This window comes from Rattus norvegicus, chromosome 4, assembly GCF_021556685.1.
Source record: "Rattus norvegicus strain SHRSP/BbbUtx chromosome 4, alternate assembly SHRSP_T2T, whole genome shotgun sequence".
Taxonomy (NCBI): Eukaryota; Metazoa; Chordata; class Mammalia; order Rodentia; family Muridae; genus Rattus; species Rattus norvegicus.
The window spans coordinates 155,983,498-156,002,771 of NC_141537.1; the positions used below are offsets into that span (position 1 = coordinate 155,983,498).

Below are 19,274 nucleotides of genomic sequence, written 5' to 3' on the forward strand. Positions count from 1 at the left end.
TTTATTGCTTCTTAGACTTTTCCCACTCAGGATTGCTTTACACCCAGTAAATTTTAATATGACTTGGATATATAAATAAAAACTAGATATACAAGTCAAACATTTACTGTTAATAAACCGTAAAGAAATGTAAGATAGTGTTTTAGTATACATATCTTACCATTTAGTAAACACAAAATCATTCATATACTAATGAATTTGACTGACTTGCCTATTTTTACATGATGAATTAACATTTTTAATCTCACTCATTTGCCCAGTATTTCAATTTTTCTGCCAAAATCTTACTTTAAACAAAATTTTACTATGTAGCCACAAGGGACCTGGAACTCATGCATAAACCAGGTTGGCCTTGGAATTCACAGAGAACCACCTGCCTCTGCCTCCTGAATGTGAGGATTAAAAGTGTATGCCATCATGCCTAGCAGTCTTAACAATTTTTTAAAGTGAAATTTAAACTGGAAACCCAAATTTTAAAATCAAGTATTCTAACATAACACAACCCATTGCTGTACTAATTTGGCACTTCTATGCTGAGGAATTATAGATAGTAGGAAATGTTAAATCCTTGTTTTCTGTAATTAAACCATTATGTTTCTGTAAGAGCAGAAAACTTGAGGTGTTGGGAGGCAGAGGCAGGTGATTCGGAGTGCCTGTTCTGTGTAGTGAGTTCCAGGACAGTTAGTTATATTGTGAGACTCTGTCTTTAGAAAGCAAACAACGAAAGAGCAGAAAAGTTCATTTTGTGCCATAAAAGCACTGTAGTTCATAACATGCAGTAGTCTTGAGATGAAACATTTCAGGAAGCCTTTGTCTGCTTGGTGTTAGTTACATGGCACCCATGCAGAGTACACATGCTATGTGCTCAGAACCAAGACCACAGTGCAGTCACAGAATGAACTACAGCTGAGCACTGCCTCAGACTTGATGTGTTTGCTTTTTTGAATTTTTTATTAACTATCCATTCAGAAACCTTTAACTATTGCCCAAGTTTTTCCAACCCCCACTTTCAATTATGCATTCCTGCATGGGAACAAGACCCACAGTTTTTAACACCCCACCCTCAGTTATCTAGCCCTGTATGAGGATGAGACTATAGTTTAAGAAGCTGTGGTCTAGCCTATTTCAGAAGCAAAACCAAAAACACCCAAGCAAAACAAGTTGTTGCCTTGTTTTTAATAAACAAAACAGGAATCTTTCTCTCTTAAATATGAATGGAGCAAGAATAATTTTGCCCCACTCCCTTTTTCCTTTCCTTCTCATCCATCCCTCTTTCCCAACTTCTGTTTCATTTCTAATGTGCCTTTCTTTTCATTTGTAGTTATTAATCTAGGACATTGGCATATACTTACACAGATATTCCTCTAATTAAAAAAAATATAGCTTATGCAAGTAATAGCATTTACATGAGGCTATCAGAGTCCAGTCAGGGCAGCAGCACTGGACTAAGAAGGCGGAGGCACAGGTGCTCTGTGAGTTATACTGGGAGACTGTCACAGGCTGAGAGACTGGCTCTGGAAGCAGGGGTGCACATTCCCCTTGTTTCAGTATGAAAGATTCTAATGCTTCATTTTAAAGTGCAGATTGGAAGCTGGACATGGGGGCCACAGTGTTACCCGGTGCTAAGGAAGCTAAAGCAGGAGGTGAATGGGAAGCCAGTCTTGAGCTACCCAGCAAATGTTCTTTTTCTCTTTTGACTTGGGGTACCCAGTGGTTTCCAGACAAGCATATTTGTTTGAGCTCCCCCACCCAAGTAAAAAGACGGGAATGGTGGCTTTTGGTTTCACCTAATGGGCTTATAAATCTGCATATCTGTAAGACATGAAGAAAAAAGACAGAAGTTGGGCATCAAGTTAGACCTAGTGTGCTTTAAGCTAAGTTTTACATGCTTTATTCTACCAATTGGTAATACTACTTGGGGTACTTTTTCTGTTAAAAATTCTGTTTGGATTCTTGTAAATCTTGGAAGATTCAGAAAGGCAAAGGGCCAGAGAGATGGCTCAGTGGGTAAAGAGGACTGCCAAGCCTGACAACCTGATTCCCTATAATCAACAGGATTACTGATCCATCCCGGTAGTGGAAGAAGAGCAACCCCAGAAGGTTGTCCTAGCCTCCATATGGGCACTCACGTACCCAAGCACACTTGATGAATAAAAACGGTTTCACTTTGCTTTGTGATAAGGTCTTCCAATGCAACTCTGTCTGACTGTCCTGGATCTTGCTGTGTAGGCCAGGTTGACCTTAAACTCATTGTGATTTATCGTTCTCTATCCTCTTGAGTGTTGGGAACAAAACTGTTTCTGCTTTAAATGAAGAAGGGCAGGCATCCTGTAGGTAGCAAAAATTTTGTATAGTCTGTCCAGAATCAGAGGACAAATAGTGATAAATTACTGAAAAATCATGATCAAACTCACTCAAATTTGGAATTTGCCGATCTGCCCAAGAGAAGGGAAGCCTTAAGAGACTGTTGGTTTTGCAAATAGAATGACTAAAAGGAAAGCTTGACTTTTTTGAGCAGTGTAACCCTCCTTATTTATTTGGACTTAGAGCTCTCTAGAGCCATTTCTAGGCAGCCTCTTATTCCTCCTGCTCTCTTGCCTGTTTTTTGTTCTACCTCACGTTAGTGGACTCCACCTCTATTCAGGAGTTTTTATAGTCTCTTGATAGACAAGCTGACAGACAATATGAATACAGGAGAAAATGTATAAATGTTGACATTGGCAGAAAAATTCCTAAGAAAACATTTTGAAATCTGAGACAAGAGAAAACAAATGTTATTCAACTGTTTAGTAACAGTTCTATCACCAAAACCAAGGTTGTTCATACAAATTGCAGCAAAAGATTTATTCTGCTCCTACACTTACCAGGTAACCTATGCTGGACATAAGATAGATCTTGCATCTGCTTAGATGGTTTCCTATGGAGCTAAAGCCAGTCCCACATTTGTCACTTTTCCATGTTTTTGTTTTGCAGTTTGCTTTCATGGTTGATTACAGACAGTGTGGCTGTTGCTCATTAATATAGAGAGTTAATTCTTTAGCTGCAATATGAGAAAGTAAATAAGCCGTTCTTTATTATAGCTGGTAAAAAGCATCACCAAAGTGGACATGAACCCATCCACAGGAGGCATTACAGAAATACTAATATTGTCTTCTTTACACAAAACTTGGCTCTGCTTTTAATACGTAGAACTAATCAGAGCAAGCTAAGGCCAAGCTATAAATTTCTTCTTCCTGTACCAAAACCAAAGGGGGTTTATTTACTAGTAAGAATACACTCCAGTTTACTGTATTAGGTATATCAAGACAAGTAGAAATATTCTTTCAGGTGAGAAGACCCTCATCCAGTAAATAAATACCCTAAAAATATTATTCCACAGAAACAATATATTCTTACTTAACACAAAGAAAAAAGTATTGATTTGATCTTTGTGGGTTTTTTCAATGTATTAAGGTTTTATCTTTTTATTTTGTGCTATTCTTTGCTACCATTAACCATTTGTTGCAGTTCTTTAACTCATTACACAGTATAAATTTCTAGTATAGTTTTTTTTTCTTTTTTTTTCTTTTTTTTTTGGAGCTGGGGACCGAACCCAGGGCCTTGTGCTTGCTAGGCAAGTGCTCTACCACTGAGCTAAATCCCCAACCCCTCTAGTATAGTTTTGAACAAAACACAAAGGCATTGATTTCATTGAACAAGAGACCTAAGTTAGGACAATGTGTGCTGCTTCGTTGTAGAAGAAAGAGGCAAGAACATACAGATAGAAGAGTCACAGTTCTGGCCACCAGGAATCTGTTTCATAACAAACCCCCACCCCTAACTGTTTTGCCTGCATGTATGTAAGTGTACTGTACATTTATTTGAGGAGGTCTGAAGAGGGCTCTAGATTTCCTGGAACTGGAGCCAAAAGCAGGTATAAACCCCCATGTGAGTCCTGGAATTGACACACACCCCACCCCCATTCTCAGCATCAAGTGCTTATAACTGCTGAGTCTTCTCTCTATCTAGAAATAGGATTTGTTGTTTGCACTGTGTACCCAAGGCTAACTGGTCCAGGAGCTTCTTCCACCTGGTTGTATGAGTGCTTTGTTTATACCTCATCCAATTTTGCATTGAGTTCAAGGATTCAAGCATTCTAAGCAGCTGGGCACTCAGTAATGCTGAGATGTTTGTAAATTGCTTTAAGGATATACTTTTTTATATACATATCTTCCATAATTAAAACATTCTTAATGATGTAAGCTCACTGTTAGAAGCTTTTGCAGTTGATTTGTACCTCGTTGTTAATACAACGTGTCTTACAACCATATGTCATTTCCAGTTCTGAGGACTCCTGCACATACCTGGTGCTCATAAACTGGTTCAGGGAAACACACGTATTAAATGAATAGCTTATAACTTATAAATTTTGTAGATAGTCTTCACAAGTCCCATTTGTTACTATATAGCAGTTTTAACAAATCCCAATTGTTACTATGTAGTATTCAGGAGTTTCTTATGAGCCAGCAAGATGTCTCCTAATTAATTAAAGGTGGTTGCACCCAGGGTTGATAACTCAAAAGTCCAATCCTTGGAACCTATATAGTGGAAGGAGAGAAATGGACCTTTCCAAGTTGTCCTGTTGGCTCCACACACATCCCTCACACGAACATATATCTTAAGCACACAAAATAGCAAATCTAGCATAATTTTTCAGAAGGTCTCTGTAGTAAATAAACTGTGACTGACAAAAGGCTTTCTGCCAGGAAAGCTTCCTCAGTGGTGCCTCTGCTCCAAATGGATTCCGTTCAACTTCAAATGCTTCAGCCCCTGGGTTTCATTGTTGCCCTAGAGCCATAGGCTTCTCATTATACTTAGAACTTTCATGAAGCACTACTTGCCCAACATTGTCACAGAAAGGCAGCTATTGGAAACTTCGGTGTGCTGGGGCAATAGCAAGTATGAGGGATGCACTATAATTGCTCACAAGTCACTCACCGTCACAGAGAGAGTCTAAGCAGGACTCAAGAAATTACTAGTCCTGCTGTCAGATTTTTCTACTCATAGAAGGTATTTTTGGGCAAAAATAAAAAGTCTGACTTCCATCCCTGACATTTACATAGTGGAAAAGAGAGAACCAATTACTAAAAATTGTCCTTTGACCTCTACGTTGATAAATAAATAGTGCATAAATGGGTTACTACTGTTGATCACCCTGAAGAACAATTTTGAATACTGTGTAAGGAATTTCTTGTCCTTTTTTTATGTGTGCCTGGAGCTGCAGGAGACCAGAAGAGGGTATTAGATCCTCTCAAACACGGAGTTGATTGTTAGCTGCTATGTTGGTTCTGGGAAGTCAGATTATTAATATTGATAGCTGGGATATGCTCTGAATGTAATTTAATTTCCCTTTAGTAAGAGGTAGGTGAGTTGAATGTGGTGCTACATTCCTTTAATTTCAGCTCGCAGAAGGCAGAGGCAGGCAGAGTTCAAGGCCAATCTGATCTACATAGTGAGTAGTTGGTTAGCCAAAGCTATGTAGTGAGATCCTGGCTAAATGGACAAAGATCTTTTGCTCCTAAGCTTTACAACCCAAGTTTGATCCCTGGGACCAACATGATGCCAGGAGAAAATGGATTACTGTAAATTGTCCCCTCAGCTCCATACATGTGCAGATATCATGGCACATATGATTGATTGATAGGTAGATGGATAGATGTATATATCTAATTTTATAAATTAATGAAGTTTTATTACTTAGATTCTTTATTAGTGAGTACACACTTGAGTCCTGTCCAGCAATTTTGAAGGACTATCAGGATGAGCTGCTACATAGTTAGCATTCTTTAAGGACAATTTTGGCATACAGTTTTGGTATTTCTTTGTTTATTGTTTTGTGTGTAGGTGGTGGCTCTGCACAGGAGAATGGTTCTCTCCTATGGAGTCTGGGTTTGAACCCCACTCATCAGGCATGTACTCTTGCCCATCCTGTCAGGCTGCATCATTAAGATTATGTGAGGGCTTTTTTTTTTTTTTTGCTTTTATGTGGTGTTGGATATGAAAATTACACAGGCTGGAGAATTGGATCAGAAGTTAAGAACATTGTCTACTCTCCCAGAATTCCTGAGTTCAATTCCCAGAAACCACATGATTGCTCATAACCATCTATAATGAGATCTGGTGTCCTTTTCTGGTATGCAGGTGTACACGTAGGCAGAATGCTTTAGACATAATAAATACATCTTTTAAAAAAAGGAAGAAAATTACACAGATACAGTGTTTGTATATTCAATGTATGATCCAAAGCATTTTTCTTTATTGAATGTAGCCAAGAGAAGCCAAAAAAAATACTGGGAAAAATGTTAGCACCTTCAGTGAATGTTGGTAAGTGACTTTGGAGCCTGGACTTCAGTTGTGGAAACTCTTTGTGTCCTTTCTCCTCTCTTTATCCATTTATACCTTTTATACCAAATTACACCTTTTTGTTTACCCTTTGTCCCTCTGTGATCGTCTTCACGTTCAAATTCTGGACTAGTTTCTTATCTTGTTATGCTTGTTTTCAGATTACTAAATGTAGCCCTCAGCCATTTTGCAATGCCCATAGGCCATAAATGTCAGAATAACATTTTATATATTTAAAGTTACATAGGTTTTCATGGCCTTAATGTCCACAGCTGCCGTACAACACTCACCAGGTTTTTAACATCAAGATCCACCAGCTAACCCACCCAGGAGGGAATAGTTTCTCCCAGAGCTGATGAAATATTTGTCCCCCACAATAAAATGTCTCTCCCCAAGGGCAAGGTTGGGTAAACACTAGCAGGTTCTTTATCTTGCGATTTTGCACTATTGATAGCATGAAGTTTATCTTTATCCCCTTTGGATTCTGATAATTTTTTCAAAGAGAACTCATACTATAGGGGTTAATTAACTTTAATATTCTATCTCTCTAACAAGATTTTAAGATAATCCAACTCAAAGGGGTCAATGTTTAAATATAGTCTATTACTAATTTAAAAAACAACTTAACATTTCGTTCTTAGATATTGCCTATAGTTTTCTCAGAGTGTCTTGTTAATGAGGGTTTTGATGAACTTTTCTTCATCTCCACATCAGCATCCTGACTGTCCCTCGGAGTTTCGGGGTATCCATCACTTGGAATTGAAAATATTTATTGCCTGTTTCCTATTCTGGATAGATCCCTTGCTACATAGGTGGTAGGAAGGAGCTCTCTCTGTCTCTCTTTCTCTTTTTAGCATTATTTATTAGTCTGTTTATGTACATGTGGGTTTGCATACAGAAGGCCAGAAGAAGACATAACTCTCCATCTCTTCCTCTAAGGCAGACTTCCTGCGTCTCAGCCATCAAACACCAGCAGTCTAAATGTATGCACCACACCAAGAAAAATCCCACCGGGATTACAAATTATATGGCCAAATGGCACCCAGCATTTCTACATGACTGCAGGGGTCAGGAGTGTGTAGCAAATACACTCACTCACTGAACCACCCCTCTAGCCCTTATATATTGTTGATCAAATTACAACTTGTTTAAAACTTAATTGATTTTTTTCCTACCTACGCTTAATTGTAAAAAGCTGAAGACTCTACTTCTGAGGTGTCTTCATTTCTTTCATGTCCATTTTCATCCTTTCAGCATATCATCCTAACTCTTTTTCCCAGAACTCAAGTCTCCCTCCCTGACAACAGGTCCTGCCAATGTCTACATTAACCTTTCAGGGTCGATTAATCTTTCCTTCAAAAGCCAATGGTTTTTTAAAAGAATAATTTTCTTTTTAATAATGTGTATGTGTATTTATCTGCACTGGGGTGTGTACACAAGAGGACAGGTGCCCACTGAAGCCAGAGGGGGAGGCATTGGATTCCTTGGAGCTGTCTGTAAGCTTCTCAGTATTGCTGCTCTTCTGCAAGAGCAGTTTATGCTGTTAACTTCTGAACCATCTCTCCAGCCTCAAGCCATAGTTTTTATCACTATTCCATCTCCAAGCCACTCTTTTTTTTTTTTTTTTTTTTTTTTTGGTTCTTTTTTTCGGAGCTGGGGACCGAACCCAGGGCCTTGCGCTTCCTAGGTAAGCGCTCTACCACTGAGCTAAATCCCCAGCCCCCAAGCCACTCTTATCTAAATGCCCCCTGCCCTCACCCCTACCCACCCTCCATCTCCCCACCCGCAAAAAAGGGGAGTGGTGAGTCCTGGTTGAGGACAGAGAAGACCAATAGTTTCTGATGCTTGGACTGTCATTTGAAGTAGCTTCCAGAAGTAGTTCTCTGACAGTCTCCTCCTTTAACTAATTTTATGCAAATAATCTAATTAAGAATACCTTCCCCTGCTGCTAGGACCAACAGTCAAAACAAAGGCAAAGTAAGACTGTTCAGGAAGCTGTGCCATTTTTACCCTGTAGTTTCCTGTATCCTGCCCCTGGGTGATAGGACCAGCTGCCCCACATGCCCTAATTGGAAAACTGACTGTAGTCATGAAATCTCGACATCCCATCCTAGTCCCTGGTAGCAGAAGTTGGGTATGGCTAGTCAGGAACCTGTTTTTCCAGAGTTCTTCTCTGCATGGCCATGCTTGCCCAGTGTCCTAGCCTCCTAGAACATGACAGATGAAACACTTTCTGGCCTGTAAGTAGTCTGGACGTTCCACGGAGCTGCAGGAATCGCCTGCTCCTCCCTGCTCACCTCCTCCTTTACCCTCCCCTCTCTGATATTGCACATATTTATAGAAACTTGCACTCTAGGTTTACTTTGTTTGTTGGTATAATTAATGTTTTCCAGTGAAATTGGTGTTTTAGAGTTGCATTCAACTTTGAGGGAAGGTTATTTTAGATCCATTCTGCTTCATGAGGAAAAAAAAATGATTACAGCAAAACAGCAAAACAAACCCTCAGCCTTTAGAAGTATACAGGATAAGCTGCTGGGCCAACTAAAAATGTTTATAGCTGGTTCCAGGTCCCTGAGCATTATAGGCACTCTATCTGATTTATACTTTTCAGTCTAAATTGGCATGGCACATGCCTTTGGGATTAAATTAATTTATACCAAGTGAGAAAGCATCAGCTGTCAAAGTCAGGGGTGCCTTCTGGAGACCAGCGTGCTTTTTTCTTCCAGCATTCTGAGCTTACACTCCAGGCATTCTCTCTTGGACAGCAGCTGGGAGAGCCCTTCGTGGGGCCTGCTGAGCATCCCTTTGTGCAGAAGTGGATCTGTTCTTACACAGGAGCAGATCTGACCCAGATCCTACATCGTCTTTGATCCATATGCACATTAGAAGGATTTTAGCTCTAAAAAAGTTAATGCAACAAACAGCCTATTCTTTAAGATGTTTTTGTTTGTTACTACTTTTCTGTCTTTAATGAATTCAAAGCATGATTGTGATTGATAGACAATTATGCAGATTTATGATCGTCCTCCTTATTTAGAAGTAGAAGATTTTTCTACCACCTCTTTTAGTAAGATTAAAGAAAATTTATACAAGGAACAGGAACATCCCAGCAGGCAAGAGAAAATATCAGTGTTGTTTAAGAGAGGGATTTAGGGATATCCTATCTTTAGACTGTCTATATAGTCACGTTCTTGTTTAGCAGGCAGGACTTTAGAAATAAGCAGTTAAGAATACTTTTCTGTAAGTGTGCTAAAAAGCCCCACTTTGTGTTCCTTTCCATTCATTGCCCAGTAGTGTGGGCTGTCCTTGCTCAGCTTGCACTCTTCCCCAGCAGCCATTGCACGGTGGAAAGATTGTTCTCCAGGGCAGGGAAAGTGGGGGGGCATTGATCAGGCTTTTCACTAATGAGCTGTGACGACAGCTGCAAGAGGGGCAAATCCTGTTACTCTCTTCACCTACTCTCTGAAGCTGCAGAGTGGATGGGAACAAGGTTCCCTTCTCTCTGTCGCTCTGCTGCCTTTTCTGCTGTTTCCTTTCCCTTCCTCTTCTGCCCCTGAGCATCTTGGCAAAGGTCACATTTCGGTACTCACAGTTCATTGCACACAGTGAAAGGGAGATACAAAAGAGTAGGAGAGAAAGTGAGAAAGGGAAAGGAAAAGGTTGGGGTGGAGATGTTTAGAAGGCTCTCTTGCTGCCTTAGTCTTAAGACTTAAGCTCTAGGTTGAAACCTTAAATAATAAGGCTTTGAATAACCTGGATTTCCAAGTAGTTCTTTGTAGGCAGCTTTATTAGAGCATGAACATGGTGGGCTGGGAGTTAAAGAGAATTTCAATTTCTGTTCAGAAACTTGTGAATTTTGAAGAAGATAGATAGTTTTATCTCTTAAATGTTTGTTCAAACTGTCTTTGTAAGGAGGACGACCTGTATTATTTACATATGTCAGAACATACTGCTCCATATTACTTAGCTCAATTTAGCAATATTTTTCTATTGATATTTTAAATTTTGGCAACAAATTTTAAAATTAAACTATTAAAATGATATCCCTATTAGCTGTTTTTAAGTTCAGTTCAGTAGTACTTGCTGCTACCATTTGAGTGCACATTTTAGTAGTGCTAAGTGTGTTCACGTGGATGTGACACACATCTCCAGAACTTTTTCATGTCTGAGATTCTATACCATTAAACTAACGTGGAAAAGGTTAACCAAGCTGGCTCTTTTGTTCTGCATAATTAAAATGGTTTCTCTGTTCTTTTGTTTTCTCCTCTAACATTCTTACTGTCCATTCTACCATAGAGTGAAAGAAAGGCATGTTTCACTGTAGTGTCTTTGGTTCATCTATTGGTACAGACTGCTGGGACTCTGTTACCTACAGGAGAGGATAAAGGAGGGGTTGAAGGAAACAAGTTTTCAGTGTGTAGCACTGGCTTGCCTAGCTCTGCCTCCTAGGTGCTGGCATTGAAGGTGTGGATCACTGAGTCTAGCTTTAATAACTCTCGACCTAGCATTCTCTGGAAAAGAAGAGAAGCATTCTCTGGCACTGTAGAAGTTCACAAGTAGAGCTGTGGGTATATATAGCCCAGTGGTGAGCTTTTGTCTATAATGAAGGTCTTGGGTTCCATCTCCAGCACAAAAGAGCTTGACTCAGTTATGTTTTGGTCAGTGTGGAGGACAAGGGGACATAGTAAATCCCATAGAAGTGTGTGTTACAGTATGTTAATGTAGCTGTGGCATTTTGGTGGTAGGACCACAAAGTGGAAGTCATCTGGGAACATTTGTAAAATTGTAAAGACAAGTGTCTTGAACATGACTTACATGAAGTTTATTGTTTACACAGTACACTTCAGGGAAAAGGAAACAGCATTGGTTGGGTAGTACAAGTTGTCTAGTGCACAGCAGACAGCCATGTCCCGAACTCACACGTCGGGGAAGGACGGGGGGAATGCTGGCTCCACAGCAAATGCTTTTTGAGGGCAATGTTCTTTTAGAACTACTGAGGCTAACTGGTCATAGCCTTATTTGTGCTTAGCAAGATCAACCAGGGTGCCAGACACTCAACATTCACCTGCGTCAGAGACAGGGGTGCTTAGTGGGACACACACACAGTCTCTAGAAGTGTCCCTTGTTGCTATGTGGCTCTTGTGGTGAAATGAGATTTGCTGGGAGACACCCACTGAGTTGTCTGTCTGGAGCCTGGTCTTTTATTGCCCTTCAGAGGTTTGTCTCCTCCTTGAAGATGTTTTGGTCCTGCCTCTGGTTGGTGTGGGCTGATGGCTCCCTATCTATGGCTTTGCTGGCAACACACTACTACTTGGTTCTGGTGTCAGGATGCTAAGAAGGAGTACCTCCATTTTTATTAATGATTGTGTGTGGCGTGCATGTGAAGAGGAGAGAACACCTTCACATGGCTCCTGAAGATGGAATTCTGGCTTGAGCAGCAAGTGCCTTTTCCCTTTGAGTCATCTTGCTGACCCCATTGAGTCTTTCTAAAGCAGAATGTTAATAAGGGAGAAGGAGAGGTAAGGTAGCTTTGTTTGCTCAAGAATACTGTGCTGGGTAACTAGGTCTCCCCCCCACCCCTTCCTCTGTCATTGTTTTACAGACTTGGAAAAGTCATTCTTTGAGACTCGTTTTGGAAATCATATTGCTATTGGAGCCCAGACTGGCCTTGAATGTTTTATTCTGCTCAAGCATTGAGATTGTAGGCCTAGCTATTTGCTGAGAGAGTTGAAATGTATGACCTGTAATTTACCTTACAGCTTAAGCTTCCCTGGGTTCTGATTTCCTCTCAAGTGAATAGCCTGGAACCTTTTACTGGTCAGAACAACTGGCCATTTATTTGGAATCTTGGCCTGGGAACATGTTTAAACCATGAACCTGTTGTTGTTGTTGTTGTTGTTGTTGTTGGTGGTGGTTTGTTTTGGTTTTTGTTTGTTTTTAGAGTCTCAAATAGCCCATTGCATTTTGAAAAAGAAAGACTTTCCAATTTAGGACTTTAAAATAATAAATAAACAATTCATTAGATTGCATAAAAAGTTCATTATTTCTCTATACTAGAAACAGACTGTTCACATTGTGTAACACACACACACACACACACACACACACACACACACACACACACCCATGTAATTGTTGAGATCCAAAGTCACATGTCATGCTTTTGAGATAAGGTACCCAAAAGTTTAATACATCACTTCAGAGAATATTTTTGTATTAAAGGATTGAAAAGAGAAAAAAGATTACTGGTATTTCTCACTTCTACGTTTTGTCCATTGGCCCATCTCTTAATTTCTAAATTCTGTTTGGAGATCAGCTGTCTTCTGAAGCTTCCACCTGAACTTTCAGGGCAAGCGAATGTTCTTCACTTAGGACTATTAACAGTCATTACCTCACATTTTCCCAGATGATGTAAGAATAATCTTATTCTAGCAATCTGCTTTCATCAGTCATTTAAATAGAGCCATACTGCATTCACCCAGTGCTGTTTCATTCAAAACATAGTATTCCTTAAAGCCGTTGTGGTAAATGGAGACTAATTTATAATCAGTCGTTTGCTGCTTCTGTAGTCCTCATTGTCATTAAAATATGAAGCAAGGGGCTAAGGAAGTGACTTATTCTGTAAAGTGCTTTGCTATGCAAGTATGAAGACTTGAGTTTGAATCTCCAGGACATATGTAGTCAGCTGGGGAGATACTTGTACAACCCTCACGCTGGGGAGACAGGGATCCAGGTTCAGTCTGGCAATCTCCAGTTTCAGTGGGAGACCTTGTCTCATAAATTAAGGTGGAGAAACAACTGGAAAAGACATCTCAACAACCTTCTGCCTGGTCACATTGCATATGTATGTGTGAGGGCACACACTGTGGTGTGGCATATTTGATTATACAATTAGCATCAGTTCATTAAAGCAAATATTAAGTAATTTCAGTGTGAAGAAAGTAGATAGAAGGGAATGGGAATTAGTAAGCAATGAAGGAAATAAACTAGAATGCTAAACACTTGTTGTCCCTCTGAGAGTATACACGAGAAGAAGGGCAGCACTGTTTATGACAGTCCTTTATTTTCAGTAATTATTCTGTTGTTTGCAGTCTGAAGATGCTGAGGAGGGACAGTGCATTTAAACAAATCTCTGATCTCTTTCTCTCTCTTTCCTCTCTCAGGAGTTAGAGGCAGCTCTTCACAGAGATGACGTGGATTTTATCAGTGATCTGATTGCCTGCCTGCTTCAAGGCTGTTACCAGCGAAGAGACATCACGTGAGTAATCCTGGTCTTACTTCTTGCACAGTAACCCATTAACCTGCTGCTTTGGTAGCTCTACTCTCCTGTAACAAGCAAAAATCAGCATTGCTAGTACATAATAAAAATATTGGCTAACAAATTAAAATCGGGTGCCACTACATTCCTGAGACTTGTATGTCTTCTGTTCCCATAACTAGTACAGTAACAGAATTAACTTGGAGTCTGGTTCTTTCATGCTGTAGCATAAAAGTAGACAGCTTTCCAGTCCTGTTGAGATGTGAGGGCAGATGTTATCTGTGTGGACAAGTACAAGAACACAAGCTCTTTTCTTCACTTTGCTTTGAGTCTGAGTCTGTGTTGCCAAGGCTGGCATAGAACTCCTGAGCTTGTGAGATCTTTCTGCTTCAGCTTCCCAGGTACCTGTCTGTAGACATGGGTCATCAGCTTTCCTTTGATTTGATCCAAGTTGGAACAAAATAGGACAGACTCAACCAGAAGCCAATTACCCGGCTGCCCTGCCTAATCTTTGGGCCTTTTGAAACAATGTAGGTGTTCAGTTTATATTTTCAAGTAGTTAAAGACTGGAGAGGTGGCTCAGGGCTTTAGAGCACATACTTACAGGAGCGTGCACTTTGGGTGACACACACCTTCTTGTAACTCTAGTTCCCAGAACTCGGATCCCCTCTGTAGACACACCCATATAAATACATAATTTGAAAATACAATATTTTTTATTAAAAAAATGTTTCACATCATTTTGTCCTAGTTAACCAATGTGCTACACTGGTAAATTAGGCCTGGTGTTAATATGTAAGGAAACCTTCATATCTGCTGAAAGAGATAGACAGTGTTATTCAGAGTGTCGGTCTGAGAGTTGCTGGCCCCACCTCTGTAGTTCAGGGAGGACAAGTGCTAGAATTGGCCAGGCATTGGTGGCATTTGCCATTAATCCCAGCACTTGGGACGCAGAGGCAGGTGGATTTGTGAGAAACACTGTCTTGAAAAACCAACCAACCAACCAGTGCTGGAATTACAGTCATTCAACACCACCAGCATTGTCATCCTGAAAGTAGTTTTCTGACTTTTCATGTCAGCCTGCATGGCGGGTTTATTTTTGTGATATCCACAAACATGCTGTACTGACTTTTGGGTGAAATTTTGTGGTCATTGGTAAGGTGGCGGGTTAATTCATGGAATGCATTAAGTGTCCTCACTAGCTCATGTGTGGAAATCTGGTTTGCTCTGTCTGAGGCATTGCTAGTAAGTTTCTTTCAGGAAGTGTGATAGGAATCAGCTCTTGTGGCCTAGTTATGCTAAGCATGTTCTCTCCTTGAGTTATACTGCTAGCCCTAAAAACACTTGGCTATTGTCTCCACAGTACTTCATGGGTTTAAGAGGGAACCTTTGTGTTTGTTTGTTTGCCCTTCCCCTGTGTTTGTTTTTATTTTATTATTTTGAGGCAGGTTGAGATCCACCTGCCTGTCTCTGCCTCATGAGTGCAGGATTAAAGGAGTGTGCCCCCACCTGGTGCTCTGATGCCCATTTTGAGTAAAGTATATGTGTAGCACTATCTTTTTTTTTTTTTTTTAAAGATTTATTTATTATATATGAGTACACTGTACTGTCTTCAGACACATCAGAAAAGGTCATCAGATCCTATTACAGATGGTTGTGAGCGACCATGTGGTTGCTGAGAATTGAACTCAGGACCTCTGGAAGAGCAGTCAGTGCCCTTAACTGCTGAGCCATCTCTCCAGCCCAGCACTATCTTAAACTTTAGACTTAATGCATTTTTAAATTGTGTGTTTTGTCAGAGAGATTAAAGTGAACACTACCACCAGCACCAGTACCATCATCGCCAGTGTCTCACTCGGTGGCAAAACTGACCTCAAACTTGCAATCAGTTCATCTGCCTTTGTTTCCCAAGTTATGGGATTAAAGTCATGATCTACCATGCCCACTGGCATTTATTCATTTTAAAGCTCACTTGTATATGGTTTTATATTTTCATACTTACAGTTATGTTTGTTATAGCAATACTTTAACTTGTCACTACCTTTTCTCTAAATATGATTTGATTATCATATAGTCAAGTCTGTTAGGTTGACATTTTTTTTAACTACAATAAGGGTGTTACAATGAATAGCTTTATACTAAATTCACTAGGTATCTAATGGATCTTTTGTTTCTGGCAGTTCATTCAGTTAAAAGAATTACCTACTTAAGGTTTTGTTAATGGGATACAGCTTACTGACCAAGAACACTGGATATTTTCTCAGAAGACACAGGTTTGATTCCAGTATCCACAGTGGCCAAACAGCTATCTGAAACTTGAAGTTCTCGAGGTTCTGATGCCCTCATTTGGCCTTTTCTGGCTCTAGGCACACTTGGTATAGAGAACATATATACAGGCAAAACATAAATACACATAAATAAATGTAAACAAAATGTTTTTATAAAAAAATTGTCAATCCAGCAGATTGCCACCACAGAAGCAACTGGGTATTTTTTTTGTTTTGTTTTGTTTTGTTTTTGCTTTTAATCTTTGAAACATCTTTGGAAAACGAGATAATTTTCATTAGCTTTGAACATGATGCCCTTTAAACCTATCTGGGGACTGAGCAGAACATTCTACTGGCTCTGCTGGAGCATACAGCTTTATGCTAGTATGAGGGCTGGATGTCTACATTACATTACATTAATTACATTATTATTTTTATCATTGCAAGTAGACAGTTATCACAAAATTTGCAGAGGAATAAGAATATAGGTGGACATCATGGCTCACATCTATCCCAGCACTGTGTAGACCAAGGTAAGAGGTTCCCTGAGAGCTTAAGGTCAGCCTGAGGTCCAGAATGAGACTGGAAACCTTCAGTAGAAAAGTCACCATCTCACTTGGATTAAAACCCAACTGCACTCACTTCCTTGTCTAGGTGTGTTTCCTCCTCTGCAGCACATCCTCTTGATCAAGAATAAAGTTGTCGGGGCTGGGGATTTAGCTCAGTGGTAGAGCGCTTACCTAGGAAGCGCAAGGCCCTGGGTTCGGTCCCCAGCTCCGAAAAAAAGAACCAAAAAAAAAAAAAAAAGAATAAAGTTGTCTTTATTCTTCAGTCTTTTCTTTACTACCATAAACTAATATCTAACACAACAAGTCATTAAATATAAAATATATCTAGAATAACATGCTTAAAATGCTATTTTCAAGAACATAAAAACCTTTCTTGTCTCTCAGACTGCTTCAAAAACAAAGCATAATCTAGACATTTTGTCAGGCCGAATCGGGTCATTGTTTTGGTTCCTTTTGCAGAGTCACATAAAGCCCAGGCTGAACTCCAGATGGCCGAGGAGGATGATTTGGATTTGAGTGTTAGGGTTACTTGTGTACATAACCATGCCCAGAGTTTTTGGTACTGAGAATTAAATCAAGGACTCTTTAGCAACTATGTTCTGATACAGTGATGTGTGCCTAAATTTCTTACATTTCAAACTCTAGCAATGGTTCTAATTAATTAGCATTACTGTCTTCAACAGTTGATGAGTATACATGTTTACTTGAAGGTACTTACAGTATATATAACATGATGTGAAAATACATGATTTCCTCTGAAGCATTCACTGTCCTGCTTTACCACACACCCGACTGGACTGTCTCTACATTAGACAGCTTTTCATCCCAAGCTTAACTGCAACTTAGACTGTAGCAGTCATGCAAAGAATTTCAGTTACCATCTCGTACTTTATCTCCCCTATCTCCCACCCCCGATAGAGTACACCTGGGTGGCCTCTGACTCACTACAATCCTTCTGCCTCAGCCTCCTGAGTGCTGGATTATAGACACAAACCATGCGTATGCTTGGAAATTGATTTCTGTAACTGAGGAGATTACAACAAATCAAATGTGCATACATCCAAGTCGCCCAGTCCTCTCTCCTCCCCCATGTTTGTTGTATTCTATACCAGCTCATCTAAGCTGAACTTTATGAAGACCACAGTGGAACGTAGTGAGACTCTTCAGTCTAATTAGATCTGTTTAATTTAGAAATCCTTTGTGTCTAAGAGAATAAAGCTTTAGTTAAAGTTTTCAGATCATATCTGTAATTGTCCAGGAGTTCAAGTTCAGCCTTCTGCTTCAGGATGTGTATGTCGGGCATGTTCAGGAATCTGTTTATTGCTAACTAAAAAGTGTAGTTTTAAAACTTGAAGATATAGTTTGGTGATCCAGCACTCACCTTGCATGTTGGAACCTTAGATTTGATCTCTGTAAGTAAAGAGATAGAAAAAAAATTACGAAAAATGGCTTTTCATGGGATTATAGATAGTTATGAGTCACCACATGGTTTCTGGTAATTGAACTCAGGTCCTGTGGAAGAGCAGCCAGTGCCCTTTACTGCTGAGCCATCTCTCCAGCCACCAAGAAAGCTTGCTTTTTTTTTTTTTTTTTTTTTTTTTTTTAACAGTTGGTCACTTCCATACAGATACTTAAAATCCTGCTACCACTGATCCCATTTTACCACTGTATGTTAAGATACATGTTCTGGGGCTGGAGAGATGGCTCAGTGGTTAAGAGCACTGACTACTCTTCCAGAGGTCCTGAGTTCAATTCCCAGCACCCACATGGTGGCTCACAACCATCTATAATGAGATCTGGTGCCCTCTTCTGGTGTGTCTGAAGACAGCTTCAGTGTACTTATATAATAAATAAATCTATTTTTTTTTTGTTTGTTTTTTAAAAGATACATGTTCTGGATTCTGCCAGCAATATATATAAATAGTGTCATAGAACCTTTTTAATATTTAAAAGTTTGGCCTTACATATAGGGCTGTCTCCCAGCCAGCTACCTAGCTTAACATGACTAATCCTAGCACTGTGTTCCACCATCTCTCTTCTCTGTTCTGGTCAGTGCATTCACTCCTTCTCTGCTGGTAAATCTCCCTGGTTTCTTTCCTAGTGTGTCCATCCCTCCCTGTCTTTCCCCTTGCCCCCCTCCACTTCCTGTCCAGCTATTGTCTGCTAACTCTTTATTATGGCCAAATCAGAAGGGAGATAATCTCTGATACATCCTAGATGGCTAGGCAGGTGAGGAAGAACTGTTTAAATAGAGAAACGTGGTAATGGGCCATAGAAGTGGCAATACCAGAAGCATAGCAGCATTTAGCTCTCTGCTGGTACAGAATTAAAAACTGAATATCAGAGATACACTTTCACACAGTTTACCACAACGTGCATGAGTGTGCTTATGGTGGGAGATGACTGTACAGCTTCTGTTAGTCTAACATGATGTAGACTCTGTCAGTGCGGGGTTCCTTTAGAGGGGTGAAGAATTGAATTGTGTCCAGTGGAGAAAAATAAAACAAGATTAACTGTTGTTTATAGATTGACATTGTGTTGTCTTTAATTTAAGATGGTTATAAACAAAGTTTCTGAGAACATATGCATAGGAATATTTGTGCATTTTTCATTTCTTTTGGCAAATTGTGGATCATATGCTAAGAGTCTTTTTAAGTTGAAGAAGCTTCCAGACTTTTCCAAAGTAGTTATATTTCCATTTCTCTTAGTGTACTGGGGATAATCCAGGTGCTATATATCATTGCAGCATTTACTGGGTTTAGCTCTACTGAGTATGATTTATTCCAATGTATATCTTGT

General features: G+C 39.8%; 1 protein-coding gene across 8 annotated transcripts in view; it reads left to right on the top strand.

Moving 5' to 3' along the window:
• The window catches only part of Cecr2 (CECR2, histone acetyl-lysine reader), a 108,143-nt gene that overhangs the window by 42,447 nt on the left and 46,422 nt on the right, over window positions 1-19,274 (top strand). For all 8 annotated transcript variants that reach the window (XM_087658890.1, XM_087658891.1, XM_087658893.1 and 5 more), the window contains exon 2: window positions 13,545-13,639. In XM_087658890.1, coding sequence (XP_087515016.1) covers window positions 13,545-13,639 — 95 coding nt within the window. The remainder of the gene's footprint in view (window positions 1-13,544; window positions 13,640-19,274) is intronic.